At 49.7% G+C, this 15,820-nt stretch overlaps 1 protein-coding gene across 2 annotated transcripts; it reads right to left on the reverse strand.

Annotated features, from left to right (window-relative positions):
• Positions 1-10,092: 10,092 nt before the first annotated feature.
• Positions 10,093-11,955, reverse strand: LOC119320303 (1-aminocyclopropane-1-carboxylate oxidase 3-like). Of its 2 annotated transcripts, none has more exons than XM_037594416.1 (3): positions 11,725-11,955; positions 11,384-11,606; positions 10,093-10,954 (listed from the first exon to the last, which is right to left on the reverse strand). In XM_037594416.1, exons 2-3 carry the CDS (start codon positions 11,581-11,583, stop codon positions 10,327-10,329), a joined length of 828 nt encoding a protein of 275 aa, XP_037450313.1. In that variant the 5' UTR covers positions 11,584-11,606; positions 11,725-11,955; the 3' UTR covers positions 10,093-10,326. The 2 variants fall into 2 exon arrangements, with proteins under 2 accessions (XP_037450313.1, XP_037450314.1); XM_037594417.1 differs by having other exon boundaries at positions 11,384-11,611; positions 11,723-11,955.
• Between the last annotated feature and the right edge of the window lie 3,865 nt (positions 11,956-15,820).

The following is a 15,820-nucleotide window of genomic DNA, read 5'->3' on the forward strand; positions in this document are numbered from 1 at the left end:
AAATCCTACCGAGTGGTAAGCCAGACTTTCACTCGGAGGCTTAGCTGCAGCCCTGTGCTCGCCTAAGTTACAAAAATACTACCGAGTGAAGAGTGACCCTCTCACTCGGAGGCTTAGCTGCAGTCCAAGCACTCGCCTAAGTTATAAAAATCCTACCGAGTGAAGAGCAAACCTCTCACTCGGAGGCTTAGCTGCAGCCCAGTGCTAGCCTAAGTTATCAAAATCCTATCGAGTGAAGACTAAACCTCTCACTCGGGGGCTTAGCTGCAGCCCAGTGCTCGCCTAAGTTATAGAAATCCTACAGAGTGGTAAGCCGGGCTTCCACTCGGAGGCTTAGCCGCAGCCCAGTGCTCGCCTAAGTGGACTAAAGAATAAGTCGATTGCAGTAAAGGCGCCTTGCTTTGAACCTGCAAAGGACATTTTGAGCCAAAGGCAATCGTATTCAAGCACCAAATTCAAGTTTGAATCGATATCTAAAGGAACCGAAAGTGCTCAGGCGTTAAGCCTGTTAAGGTTTATCGGTTACAATTCCACTCGGCATACCGAGGCAAATTTAAAGCGTCGAGCCAGAAGAAGTTTTTTACCCCTCCTGTGGAGGGCTGGAAGGTGCGACGAATTCGTCAAGGTCAATTCCGTCGGCGATCCGAGTGGCAGCTGCAAGGAAAGTTTCCATAAAGGACCTGAAGTCGTGTTTCTTGGTGTTGGCCACCCGAAGGGCCGCCAGCTTCTCTTCTCGCGCATCTTTACAGTGGACTCGGGCCAGACACAGAGCAACATCTGCACCACACCGAGCCGAGGACTTCTTCCATTCCTGCACTCGACCAGGGATCGAGTTCAAGCGGGCCATCAGCGACTCAAGGTCATTCTAAAGTGTCTCCTCAGGCCAGAGCGTCGAGTCGATGCGAGATGTGGCGGCCTTCAGCCTTGCGAGATAGTCCACGACAGCTGCAACACGAAACATCCATGGCAACTTCGTTGTTCACCGGAGAATTGACGGGGTCGAGGTTTGGCTCCAGCCGGCTAGTTTCTTCTTCAAAGTTTTGACAAAATTCTGCAAGGATGATCACTAAGTCAAGGGGATGGTCGAATGGAAAAACCACAATTGGAAATGTTTGCCGAGCATAGAGGTTTACCTTCAAGCATAAGAAACAGCTTCTTGGCAAGACCACTCAGGAAGGCCTCCAGATCATTTTTCTTCCCAGTCAACTTACTGACTTGGTCGGTCAGGGCAGCTTTATCAGTTTTTAGTCGACTGACCTCCTTGTTGGCGATCCCAAGAGAAGCTTTCAGATTGGTATTGTCTTGTTCAAGCTTGGTGACTGAAGCTAACTTCTCGTCAGCAAGCTTGATCTTCTCAGCTAGTTCGAGGTCTTTCTTCTGTTGGGCCTCCCTTACCTTACCTGCAAGTTACAGCAAGATCAGATTTTGAAACAAGCAAGGGGAAAAGCAGTCGTCAGGGTCTCACCAAACATACCTTCGGTCTCCTCCTTTGCCTTTGTCAGCTTCTCCTGAACCAGCTTCAGGCTCAGCTCGAGTTGAGTGTGCTTGTTTTCCAGCTCAGAGTAGCGAGCCACAAGATCACAAGAGTTCTGCGAAGAACCAATCGACTAAATGTCAAATATAATTCACTTCCGAGTGAAAAAGGAAAAAACACACGTTTCTAAGACTACAGCCGAATACAAGCATTCGACCGTAGTCTCGGGGACTACACCCAGTGGGTGCACTCAGCGTGCCCCCACTAATCCTGTTGAAGACAAAGTCGACCAGTCGACCTCAAAAAAAAAAAGAGCGAGATGCATTCTCTAAGACTGTGATCAACTGCAAGCAGTCGACCACAGTCTCGGGGACTACACCCAGTGGGTGCACTCAGCGTGCCCCCACCGGTTTGTGAAATCCAGTCGACATAGTCGACTGACAGAAAGATTGACATCATAAAGCCTAAGGCCGACTGCCAGCAGTCGACCTTAGCCTTGGGGACTACACCCAGCGGGTGCACTCAGCGTGCCCCCGGTAACACGGAGTTTAATCGACACACCCAGTGGGTGACTACTATAAATTCCGGAAAGGAAAAGTTTTTGGTAGCATATCCAACAGAACAAACGGTGGTCGACTGACCTGAACATTGCTTTGGAGGGCAGAACTGGCGTCATAAGCTGCCTGGCTCGCATCCCGGATGGTCTTCAACTGCTCCATCATGATTCCCGCCTGGCGTATCGCTTCCTTCGCCGCGCCAGCTTGGTCCTCTGGGATGTGGTGCGTCGTGAAGAGGGAGGGCTGCTGAGCACTCGTCAATGGATCTGCGAAGGACACCGTGTGTCGAGTGGTGTTCTCTTCCTCCGCAATCAGAATCTCAGGCACTGTCACATCCTGGGGCACCTTACTGGCGGACGCTTTCCTACTCCTCCTGCGCTTCAGTGGTTCTTCATCCTCATCATCATCAGGGAGATTGATAACAGCATTGGGTGGAGCTACGGAGAAGAATCAGGATCAGAGATCGCGAGTCAGTCGACTAAGAACGGCGTTAAGAATACAGTACCTGGTTTCGAAGTTGCTGCGTCCTCCATCTCATGGTCATCAGCCCGGGCCGAGGTTTCAGAAGTAGCAGCACTGCAACTCCAAAGGATCAGTCGACTAACTTCAGCGTCGACCAGAGACAAAGTTCACACAAAATAAGAAGATTCAAGCAGCACGATTACCCTGATATGGTGGGGATGGACACCTTGATCTTCGGTAGGAGCTTAATCGTCTTTGACGGGGCCGCCCTGGGCTGCTTCGGCGCCTTTTCAGTCGGCACCGAAGAGGTGGCCCGAGGGCGCTTGGTCGACTGAACAACGGTCGCAACCCCCTTGCCACGTTCAGTCGAAGGGTCGTGGACAAGCTTCGACCGCCTTTCTGAGCGCGGTGGTACGACCTCCTCCTCCTCTTCTTCCTCGTCCTCAACGTCATCTTCATCACCGTCATCATCATCGTCGTCGTCATCATCCTCTGCAACGTCCGAGTCCCATTCCTCCTCTTCCTGGCTCTCGCCCCCACTCGCCTCACCCTCCTCAGTCGGAGCTTGTGCCCCATTGGGCATCGAGTACAGCTCGGTGAGGGCCTAGCAGATATCAAGACAAGGATCAATCGACCAGTCGACAAGATAAACAGAAATGAATGTGACAAAGACACAGTGGAGAGCAGAGCAAACGTACCTTGTTTGGATCGCTGTTGTGGTCGAGTGGAGGAATCCTTCTGGCTCCGCGTGGGTTATCCTTGTTTCCGGTAACGGCTACCATCCATCTTTCTAGAGTGACGTCGTCGACTGCTTCTGGATGGACTCGGGTCTCGTCTTCAGTCCCACAGTACAACCACATGCAGTGGCTCCGGAACTGAAGGGGCTGGATGCGACGCCTAAGGAAGACCTCCAGGAGATCCATGCCCGTCACTCCCTCCCGAACCAACTGCACCACGCGCTCCATCAACATCTTCACGTCAGCTTTCTCCTCTGGAATCAGCTTCAGAGAGGAGGGCTTGTTCACTCGGTCCATGGTAAACTGAGGGAGTCCACTCGACTGCCCCGGCGTCGACTGGTCCTGGCAGTAGAACCAAGTCGACTGCCAGCCTCTGACTGACTCGGGAAAGGTCATGGGCGGGAAGGTGCTCTTATTCCTCACCTGGATCCCCAGACCCCCACACATTTGGACGACTCGGGTTCTCTCATCACCTGGGCTCGCCTTCTTCACGGTCTGAGAGCGACACGTGAATATATGCTTGAACAAACCCCAGTACGGTCGACAGCCCAGGAAACCCTCACACATGGACACGAACGCGGCAAGATAGGCAATAGAATTTGGGGTAAAGTGGTGGAGCTGCGCTCCGAAGAAGTTCAAGAAGCCACGGAAGAAAATACTCGGCGGCAAAGAAAATCCACGATCAACATGGGTGGCCAAGAGCACACACTCACCCTCTTCTGGCTGGGGCTGCCACTCCTTCCCCGGGAGCCTCGCAGCTCCATGTGGGATCAAGCCCTCGTTGGCCATGTCGAGGAGGTCTTTCTCTGTGATGGTCGACTGGATCCAGTCTCCTTGGACCCAGCCCTTCGGCAGGCGGGATCTGGACGAGGACCCACCGCGGCTGGTAGATCTCCCCTTTGCCTTCTCCGACGCCGACGCCTTCTTCGCACGTTCCAGCGCCGACGTCTTCTCCTTGGCCATGATTGCCGGCGAGATGCGCGAGGGAAAGTTGTGCGGGGGTGAGAGCGAGCGCGTTGGACGGAGACGAAGGGAGCAGAGAGAGAGAGAATGCTGAGGCACAGTACAGAAATCCTCGCCGGGCGCATTTATAAAGTCCCTTCCGAGTGGATGACAGGTGGGCCCGGTCGATCTAATCATATCCAGGAACAGTTATGCAGACGGGATACGTGGCGAAGAAAGCGGCGCGGAGATCGAGGCGTCTATGTCCCGTCCCATCCGAACGCCGCGGTCCGCTCCACTTGGCGCGCGTCCCCAAATTTCGCATCCCGCGGAATCCGCGAACGGCATATCAGTCTGTCAGACGCAGAGTTTCCCGCGATTCGTCGCTCGGGGATCGTCGAAGCCCGAAAGATCACTCGACGAAAGAAGAGAATGGATCGAGTCGACTGAAGACAAGTTGCTCACCATCGACGAAGAGATTCTTTGGTTTAGAACAACGCACGACCAGAGCGCAAAGGTTAATCGAAAACGACATCAACTCCTTCCTCACTCGAAGCCTCAATCCATTCGGGGGCTAATGATGGGGTCATGTACCTAGGGTAGGGTCATGAACCTGATCTAAGTACCTTACCCAAGGACACCCTTAGAAGAGGTCGCCTTCCAGTCGACCAACGAGGGACTCACTCGACTGACTTGAAGGACTCGACCACGAAGACTCACTCGACCACCAGGAGGTCAAGAGGCACTCTGCACTGCAACGGCCTGTAATTAAGTAGGCTTTATGATAGTAAAGACACTTTATGTGGGGCGTTACCAGTAACGTCCCAGACTTAACTCACCTTAAACCCTCTCCTACGTGGGCTGCTGGGGTCCTGGCGCACTCTATATAAGCCACCCCCCTCTACAGGCAGAAGTGTTCGGCACCTTGTAACTCATATACTCATAATCCACTCGACCGCCTCCGGGCTCCGAGACGTAGGGCTATTACTTCTTCCGAGAAGGGCCTGAACTCGTACATCCCTTGTGTTTACAACCTCTCCATAGCTAGGACCTTGCCTCTCCATACCTACCCCCCACTCTACTGTCAGACTTAGAACCACGACATTCACCATTCCAAATATTCTACAACCAGCCAATCGATCACTTGTACAGCTAGATGGTCCAAAAACATATTCGATTCCTACGAACCAACGTCCGCCTTTCAGTCGGTAGCAGGTCAAGGCCAAGTATAAGCACGTGAGATTTCTAAGATTGTGATCTATATATTTCTATGTACATATGCTTTCCAGAGAAAACTTTTGCAAACGGCCGGGAATCCAAATCTAATCCGTCCCGCTGGGCTGCCGCCGGCGTCCTTCTCAGATCGCGCGTCCTTCTCAGATCGCACACACAAACCTTAATAATCGACCAACATAACTAGAACTGTGTCTAGGCAAGGATTCGGTTCTATCAGAGTGATCTGCAGAAACCATGAAGGCATGTTCATCGGCGCATCAACTTTTGGCTTCAACAACATTGTAGATCGGCCGACCCTTGAAGCTTTAGCCATTAGAGAAGCCCTGGCACTGGCAGATGATCTATATTTGAGGCGGGTCGAAGTTGCATCGGATTGCAAAGTGGTGGTGAAAGATTTACAGAAGGATAATCTTGCAAGCTATGGTGTAATTGTCCATGAAATAATAGCTCACTCTTCAGCTTTCGAGTTTTGTAATTTTAAATGAGTTTAGGAGCTCCAATTATGAAGCTCATAACTTAGCGAGGCATGCTTTATCTCTCGGTGGTGGCCGCCGTGTCTGGTTAGGCCATCCAGGGAACTTACCTTCCGTCCCTGTAAATATTGTGACGAATTAATAAAGCCTCGTGATGTTTTCTCAAAAAAAAGGAAAAACGCAACTAGAACGATTTTCTTCGCTTGTTTCTATAACAAGATCGCCTACAAAGCAAAATGCTTAGCCGCGATTCCCTCCGGATTAGATTAATTGTTCCTCTTGTGAAGAAGCCCGGCAGCTTCGTCCTGTATTATCTGTGTGCCAAATGCTAACACTTGCATGTTATGGTAGTGGCCGAATAACTTTGCCGTCTTACAGGCGCATCCAAATAATATTTGCATATGTGCTCCTGTTAACTTCTTGGCGGGAATTCCAGATAGGGATCGAGAAAGTAATTAAGTAGTAGTAGCACGTGATGAGAACAATAGAATTTTGGCATCCGCACCCTTGAAGCATATGCAATATCTTTTTGTTAGACAGTTGCAACAAATTGTTTATAGCAGAAGATGATTGGAAGTGATCCGATCATGAGACGTCGGCTACATGCATTAACACATGACCACTTTGTCGACGGCTGTGTGCATCGTTTGATACAGAGGCGGGGGTAATCCCTTTTTGAAAAAAGAACTGCAAGTTTTCAGCCGGCCATGACCAACTAGACCTCACCAGGAATAAGAATCTGAACGTTTGGCAATTGTAACTTAAGAAAACATTTAAAATGAAGTCCAAACGAAACCGAACGAGCAAGATATATAGGTGGCCAGTCTCATCATCTTATCCCTGTACCAACCAGCCTAAGATTCTCGACGTCTCTCTTTTTTTGGAAACAAATCAGCCCTTCCGATGTTCGAACTCAGAGAAATTCTATAATCTCATGCTACTGTCATTGATCAATCCTCGGGGAAAGCTGGAAGAAAGACGGCCAAAGGGAGAAGAGCACTACGTGCGCCTCTAAAAGAAGGGAGAGGGGATGAGATAAATGGCGGATCGGCGGCCCATGCACCATTCGTAGTAGGACCGTTCCTCACGAGGGGCTCAAGAAAATTCTCAGAGGACCCAAAGGGCCAATGGACGTCAGTTGCATGATCCAAGTACCCCGACCCATCCATGAATGCGTGAGTGAGTGAGATGATGGTTGTGTGGGTATGACTGATACGATGTCCTTTTGTCATGGAATACTGTAGCGTTCACGTGCACGAAATGACGGTCATGCCTGTGCACTCCATGCGCTTAACAGCTACTACCTCGTTTATTGGTCCTCTGGTATTTTGTGTTAAATTTTGATCATAGAATAAACTAAGTAAACAATAGTGTATGTTAGCAAAAATTATATCTTTGGATTCGTATTTGAACATAGTTTTTTGTGATATTATTTTTAGTTACATGTATTAACATATTGTTAGTTAAATCTAAAATCAAAGTTTGGCACAAAATGCTAAGGGGATCAATAAATCAGGACAGAAGTAGTAGTAGTAAAATATGAGATTTATTCGTTTTTAAAATAAACACTAATTTATTGGCTCATCTATTATTTTATTTTTTTGCATGGTGGCTCATGTATTAATTAAGCATAACAGAATCGACTAGATAGAGTCGAAATACAACACCTCCTACCAAAGCACATGTATTATTCTTTTATCGAGACAAGGAATTTACTTGGGCGTGCTTTCTCTTGTGTATGCCTACTGTGTCGATAAACCATAACAGTTTTATAGGATATGAAACAAAAAAGGAGTGGTCGGGATCTCCAAAGTTGATCTTCAAATTGGGCACTGTGTTTGTTCGCAAACTGGTATGGACCAGTGCACGGACAGTGCTGCGGGAACTGGCCATCCAAAATTGCTCGCGTACATTTTAAAACAAAGTTGAATAAACTGGATAAATTCTATCAAGCTTTCAGCATAGTTTTGACATAATTCACATAAAACGGAAGATAATTCGACCGTTTAACTAAAAACAAAAACAAAATTAGGTGCACTAGGTGCACCTAATCTCATGTGCACTAGGTGCCTGAGGCCCCCGCCCACGCGGTGTCCAGATAGTTAGCTCTGAACCCCATGGGCACAGGGTAGGCTGCCCATGTGCACATTAGGCGATGAGATATTTGTAATTTGCAGTAGTAGGTGTGGGGTGGCTGGTATATGACTATAGCATGTTTTGACACCTTCATTCGAGCACCTAGCCCCTCTTAGTAGTGTGTTTCTCCTATGACTCAAATAAAGCAAAAACCAAAGCTTCGAGTCAGAAAACCATGTCTTTTTATCCTTTTTGAAGTGGGGGTTCAACCATCTTAATAAAACCTACGAGGAACCAATAAACTAGGATAAACTTTTAGCACCTGTCATTTGTACCACTAACCACATTATCATCTCGCCGAAAAACTATTTAGAGATAAATTTACTTTCAAAGGGCCATAGCCTCCAACGCCACACACTAAATATATACATTTTCCTTAGAGGAGCTAAAAGCATATGTTAAATAGACATTAAGGTCATTGTGGAAAGAAAAGAAAAGGTAAACAACCCATGCTTTTGTGTTGATGCCACAGCTCATGACGGGTTTTCGCAGCGCAACTGCCAATCGGTAGGGATTGCAATATGAAATCAATCCTCGCGTCTCCCCAAGGGCCTAGCGTTGGAGATGTGCTAATGCTCTCATAGGGAGCTCCGATTCCACACTCTATACTAGAACGTGCACCCTGTGAGCGTGCGTAGGCTAGCCGAGTATCGCTTCATCCTTCTCCTATTTGATAGCAAGAAGACAATTTTTTATGTACGGTTCGACAAGTTTCTTAATTATGGAAAAGTTATGTCTAATATAAAATTACCAAGGAAAAAATAGAAGTCATATGTTGCCAAACAAATATCATATAATCAAAATATGTCTGGCCCAATTTTTTTAAATTACGAATATAAAAAATGTTCGCAATTTCAATTATTTCCTTGAATTTAAAACCTCTCGGAGATTTTAAATAGTGTGCAAAAACAAAAAAAATATTTATAATTTTGAAAGATGTTTATAATTTTTAAAAAATTGTTTTGTGGTTTCAAGAGTTTCATAGTTTTTAATTATGTTTGTGAATTTAGAATAAGTATTCACAAATTTGAAAGCATGTTGATGAATTTGAACACTATTTACATTTTTTTTAAAATATTTGTGAATTATAGAGAAAAAATAAAAAAATAAAAAAATGTTCACGGGTTTTGAGGAAAATGTTCGTAATTTTTTGTATGTTCGTGAGTTTGATTGAAAAATGTGCATGAAACTTATACAGAATGTTGTGTGTCCAAAAATGTTGTGTATTAGACAAGGGTTTTGCTTTATAATACCACCTCTAAAAAAATAAAAGGGATAATTTTTTCTTTACTATTAATTAACTTATAAACTAAATTAAATCGTGTTGACCTCATCAATTTATATGTGGTCATGCCATTAGGTGCTAGCGCAGTGGCGCTTGGTGGGCTTGCCTTGGTTGATCAAGTGAACATGGATTGGCTCAAATGAGGGGACATGCAACACCATCTTATGTCATGTGTGATCAGGGAAGGCGATGATGTATCCCTACCAAAATGGAGCCTCACCTCAGGGTTCCTAACCCTACCCGCCGCTGCTAAAGTTTTCCTACGCGTTGTTGTTTAGTCTCCCTCCTCTTCCTCATCCGAGGGTAAGAGGACTGGGACTCGTTTGTCTCATTTTTCTTAGGATTTTGTTCCCTGTTGACATCGACAAGGTGGTTGGGCGATGGCATTTCGAATGGTCTCTCCGGTCCCTCCCAATCCTGATGATGTCTGATCCAACGCCGGAGAAGGCCTAGAGTTTGTGTCCACAAATATGATGGCGCCCTCCGGATCTTGGCACTTGATGTGTCTTTCAAGAAGAGCTATTGACTGGCGATTGGTACGACGACTAGGACATCTTATTTGTTTTGTTTTGTGGGATGGTCTGGTTCCTCCAACACTATGAACTGGTAGTGATGGATGCAAGCATGTATTGCATGGGGCGATGCTCCAACCGATGCTTGTTTAACTACTTGTAGATCATCTCAATAGTATGGCTATTGAGGTTTTCAAAGCATGGTATGTCGAGTATGTTTGTAGGTGTTGATGTCCTTTACTGAATGAATGGTTTTAATCACCACATGGCACATGTGGTAAACAATCAAAAGTTGATGCATACCTTTGAATTAAAAGGAATGCGAGCTGAAACATAGTACCCTTTAGAAAAGCAAATAAGAAAAATATCTAGGGCATGCAGAGCGATGCCACCAGAGATAACATTACACGCATAATATCTTACAGTACACACCACAACACAAGTCTGAAAATACTTTTGTCTGAGTACTGGCACGTACGAGCACATGCACTTATGCGCGCACAGTCCACTAGTCACGCGGTGGCGATGGGCGCGGCGTCCGCCTTCATGGCCTCGAAGCGCGGCTCCTTGGACTCGAACTTGTGGCGCAAGTACAGGCTCATGTAGTCCTCGAACACGAACCTCGGGTACACGGCGCTCCCGGCGCGCTCCGCCTCCTCCTCCGACAGCTCCTCGACGAGTGCCGGGGCAGGGAAAATGACGGCGTCGGCGCCGGGGTTGTAGAATGACGCGAGGGACATGCGGTTGCCGTCGGGGCGGGTGAGCACGCGGTGCATCACGCTCTTGTACCGCCCGTTGGTGATCACCTCCAGCTGGTCGCCGATGTTGACGACGATGGCGTGGCGCATGGGCGACACGTCCACCCATGCCCCGTCCTTCAGGAGCTGGAGCCCGCTCACCTGGTCGTCCTGGAACAGCAGGATCACGCCGCCGGCGTCGGTGTGCGCGGGAAGGCCGTCGACCAGGTCAGGCCGCGGGCACGGCGGGTAGCTGCTGACCTTGGTGCCGAACGTGGGGCCCCTGGACCCGGCAAAGGCCCGCTTTAGGTAGCCCAGCTCCAGGCCCAGGTTCTCGCACAGAAGGTCCAGCACCTTCTCCGCCAGCTTCTCGATCTCCGACGCGAATTCCTTCATCACTTGCCTGCAACGACGACACGATTGCCTCAAAAAGAAAAGAAAAATGCAACGACGACACGAAAAAGGCAGCTCTTGTTATGAGACAAACACAAGTGTCACTTGCTAAAAAAAGTGATTCCAGTCGTGTTGGTTACTACTGTTCTTAATTAGGATTCTGATGTGCCCAAGCAATCTTATCTGCTGGAATTTTTTTAGCTGCATGCTGCATCAGGAATGACTTTGTGTACAAGGCGAAATGTTCGGTCAATAATAGGCTGCTTCGGCAGTAAAAAGCAAAGCAAGCAGGCAACAAAAAGCACACTGGAGTTGAATCTGCAACTAGATAATTTCTGTCGAAGCTGGTGATATATATCCCTTGGTCTCTTATGTTATTATACTTAGTGATCTAAGTCGCCGTAGTTAATTAATTAAGTAATCCCGCGTGCGTGCGTACCTGTAGTGGTGGTCGAGGTTGGGCAGGTCGGCGAGGTTGGAGGAGGGAAGGTGGCGGACGAAGAAGGTGCTCTCCCAGTCCACGTCCTTCACGTCGGCGCCCTTCTCGCCGGCCTCCAGCGTCCGCGCCGCGAACTCCTTGAACTGCTGCTCCCAGCACGCCGCGTAGTGCGCCTTGCTCACCCGCTCCACCTCGTCCATCAGCTCGTGCGAGATGCCAGCAGCTGCACACATATACAGTCAGTTAATCATGTCCAGAAAATACATCAAGAATCATCAAGCACTACGTTCATAAATCACTCTGCTATAAGAGAATTCTATGTGTGTGGGGGGCAGTGGCACCTCGAAGAAGCCCCAGTTCTCGCAGGCGTCGCCGATGACCCCCATGGCGGCGCCCCTCTCCTCGGTCTCCAGCTTCTCCATGTTGATCACCGGGAAGCTCAAGGAGGCGGCAGCATTAGCAGGAATTGCCATCGCTCTCGATCTGATGTCTCTCTCCGTCGTTCTACTCACTCTCCCTATCTGTATGTGTGCTTGTCCTGGTAAGCTGAAGCACTGAGTGTGTGTGCGCTCTGAGGCCGGCGTGAGCGCCCAATTTATAGGCGCGCGAGAGAAGGCTATGACCTAGCCGGGGACATACTACGAGATTACGACACAGCTTACATGCTACTTCCTCTGTTCCAAAATAGATGACTCAACATTATACTAACTACGGAGGGAGTATGTGATTACTTAGAGTACCTCCGGCCACGTACCCAACAGGCCCCTAAGCCGTCTTTTAACGCCGACACCCAAAAAACGGCTCAGTCACATCCTAAGAGTCCGTTTTTCGTCGGTTCGGGCCGAAACTGGCGCGGCGGACCTAGGCCGAACCCGGCGCGCTGGGGGAACCGGGGAAACCGATTTTGACGCGTACGAGAATGGGCCCGCCGAGTCAGCAACACGCCGCTTCGTCGTCCTCATCGCCTCGATTCCTGCGGGAATCAACGCCAAGGCTGCCGTACTACCGTGCCGGTCAACCTCCATTGATGCCTCACGGCGGTGTAGTGAAGGCGCCGCGACGCGCGTCCCGCCCGCTCCCGCCACGCGTCGCCCGGCATGCAGATTCTCACCGCCCATCTTCGGCTATAAAAGCTGACCTCCCCGCCGGTGAACACAACGCGTCTTCTCTCGCCTCGACTCACCACAGAATCAACTCTTCCCCCTCTTCCCCGTCGACGAGCAATGTCTGAGCGATACTCCGGCGATGCCGCGGCGGCGAACGGTTTCGGCCGCCGCCATCTCCACAAGCCCGAGGCGCGCCTCCTCTACGAGGCCGACTATCTAGCGCCCCAAGACATGCGAGTGCCGGGCACGTGGAAGTTGAGCGCCGGCGGCGTCCTGGTACCCCCGGTGCCCACCGGGGCTGAACGGCGGGCCGAGATCACCTGCATCCGCTCGTCGCTGCCGGAGGCGAAGCGAAACGAGCCGAGGTACACCACCAACAGCCACACGCTGCGGACGATGTACTTTGAGTGCCGCCGCGAAGAGCAGATCGCCTCTACCAACAGCACCGTCCCCCGCGGCCGATACAACACCGACGGGCGGCGCGAATGGTGGGGCGTGCCCGACCGCACCCTCGAGGCCGTCCTCGACTACATCGAGACCGGCAACACGGCATGCCTCGGGTACCCGGCGCGCCCGTCCTTCTCTCGCCGTTGTGGTAGCTCCTGGAGGCCGCGACGAATGGGGTCAGCGACCTCCTCGTCGTCGGGCTCTAGTTTGCTCTCCTCCGGGTCGCCGGCGCTACGCCCCATCAAGCCGGAGCCGCAGGAGACGCCACTTGGGCGCCGCTCCCACAGCGGCGCCCTTGTCATCAATGTGGGTGGCTGCCCCTCCCCGCGCTCCCTCCGCCTAGTCCGGCCGAAGACCGAGGCGGGGTTGCCCCCCGAGCTTGCGGCGATAGCCGTCGCCGACGAGACCACCCTCAAGTGGGTGAAGGAGGAATACGTCCGCGAGTAGGTGGCGCGCCTGCGCCGGGCCTACGAGGAAATCAAGGCCTCGCGCCACGGTCGCGAGGAGGGCGGCGTCGGTCTCCTCGACAGCGACGAGGAGGATGCGCCCGGGCCGCCCAACCCCCCCGCGCGTCGGCGTCCCTGGTCAGGGGTGCAGCCGGGATGGCGGCGGCTCCAACACACAGGGCGACGGCGACGACGGCGATGATGACGAAGACGGCGGCGACTACACCCGGTTCTACAACCTCATCGGCATGTAGAAGGTAGGCGGCGGCTGCGGCGTATTAGGGCTACGGGTAGTTCCTTTGTTTTCTGTTTCTTTTTACAAATTTGAATGAAAAATCGCCAGGTTTTTTTTTGCCAAATTCGGATCGAATCGCCGAGTTTACGCCGAGTTGGGGGTGACGCGGGGGCAACGACTGGGTATGCAATCGTCCCCACGCCTATAGTACGCGCCGGCTCGATCCTAGACGGCGCTTTTCCGGCGTCCTGGGAGGCCGAACGACTGAAGATCGATACTATTAGCAGCGTGCGTGCCGCAACTTCGTGTAGCTTACTCTAACCAAGTTGTCCCCAAGAATATCGCTTCTTGCTAATATATGCCCTGGAGACGCCGGCGTGGCAAGGTCTCAGTCGACTGAGACTTAATCAAGTGATATATTAGTACTCCCTCCGTCCAAAATAAGTGACTCAATTTTACACCAACTTTAATCCCTCCGTTCTAAAATAAGTGACTCAACTTTACACTAACTGAACTCAATTTGGACTATTAGACATAACTAAGTCTCAGTCGACTAAGACTTAGCTGCTCCGTAAATACCTAACCTAAGTGGACGAGTAGTGTTGGCGAACTCTGTGACGTACGGATGGAGTTGACAATGACAGACGTTAGGCCTACACCTGATGGAGACGGAGCAGTATGCTATGTAGCTAACCTAAGTAGTGTTGATAAACTCTATGAAGTACGGATGGAGTTGTCTCCCACTTTAGAGGCTGGTAATGACAGAGATTAGGCGTAGTACACCTGACCTGACCCAGGCCACATGTGGTGGAGTTCTGCTGTCAACAAATATATGGCACTCCTCCAACTTTACATCGATCACTTTTGACTGCTGCTGTCCGGGGACACCGGTCGATTGTGTCTGAAACATGGCACGTAACTCGATCTATCCATGGATGGATAAGCAGCTAGAGCCTAGTAACTTCGAGTGCTTACCCGATGTCCTACTCAGCAACAGCCAGCAGCAGTAGCTAAATGGCATGTAGATCACTTATTGTCTAGACTCCTGTGTGCCGGTCGACACAAAGCAGGAATGGGAGCACAGCACTCCTGTACGCATCAAAGCTGCATGGTGCTTTGCAGCTGGACGACCAGACCCCGGCCATGTACCAGCTCGACCCATGGATGGACAGGTCGAGCTAACCTCTTCTCCATCAAGTGTCCACCCCTGTCCCTTCTCCCTAGTGTAACCTTTCCTTTCTCCTTTCTCCCTTACTAGAGCATGACGCGCGCTTTGCCGCGCCTATTCTTCAGTCTAGGGTTAAGTCCCCTATATTTATTTCGTATGCGGTTTACTTCAATTGTTTGGCTCGATGTGTGGAATTGTCATTTAGTTGTGCTATATAGCAGTGGCAATTATGTTTAAACTTTTTTATAAAAGTATCCCTCTAGCGAAATTAATGAACAATTGTTGTGTGAGCTTCGTTCAATACGCCCGAGCTTAATTTCTTGCCCAACGGTTATTGCACAGAATATTAGAAAAATGAAAGAATAGAATGGTAAATCTATAATCATAGTTCCACTCTGGTTGGATGCAAGAGAGTAAATTGCTAATTTTCTACATGTTTTCCATCGACTCCTTGCTTCGAATGTAAGCACGCGAGGCCTCGTCGGTGGTGAAGTACGTGCCGAGCCAGAAGCGCTGTCCCTCATCATAGAACTCCATGCCGAAGTTGCTGGATGGCTTTGCCCGCACGCCGAAGAGTAAATTTCTTTTGTGTCCGACCCTGTCATGGAGCAACAACCAAAAAAATACTAACCCTATCATGGAGCAACAACCAAAAAAATATTTTGTGTCTGACCCTGCAAACACCATTCCATAACCATTTGAGAATGATGTGTGCATATGTTCTTGTCCTTAGGCAATTATACATTTTAATTGATGAATACCTTTTGTTATTGCATGGACCTATCCATGTATCTAGTGCTTGATTATTGGTGCGCTGGCCAATGTAGAGTTGAAGGTCGGTGGGTTGATCAAAAGCTTGATCTGAAAGTGGTGCATGAAAACGCTCTAAGATATCATGTGACTTGATAATGAGGGACAAACAATGGTTCACTTGTATTAAATAAATGTAGCTCAGGGAAAACTTGACGCAAAGGCCTATCCACCTAGGAATCACGACAAAATTTAATTGTGCTTCCACTGCGAAAGAGCTGGTTA

This window comes from Triticum dicoccoides, chromosome 6B, assembly GCF_002162155.2.
Source record: "Triticum dicoccoides isolate Atlit2015 ecotype Zavitan chromosome 6B, WEW_v2.0, whole genome shotgun sequence".
Classification (NCBI taxonomy): Eukaryota; Viridiplantae; Streptophyta; class Magnoliopsida; order Poales; family Poaceae; genus Triticum; species Triticum dicoccoides.

Excerpts from the sequence above, each read along its gene's own strand:
- LOC119320303 (XM_037594417.1), bottom strand. The coding sequence starts at position 11,856 with ATGGCAATTCCTGCTAATGCTGCCGCCTCCTTGAGCTTCCCGGTGATC. Across the intron at positions 11,612-11,722 it reads AACTGGGGCTTCTTCGAGGT|TGCAGCTGCTGGCATCTCGC; the intron begins GCCACTGCCCCC and ends ACTGTATATGTG. Across the intron at positions 10,955-11,383 it reads AACCTCGACCACCACTACAG|GCAAGTGATGAAGGAATTCG; the intron begins GTACGCACGCAC and ends TCGTCGTTGCAG.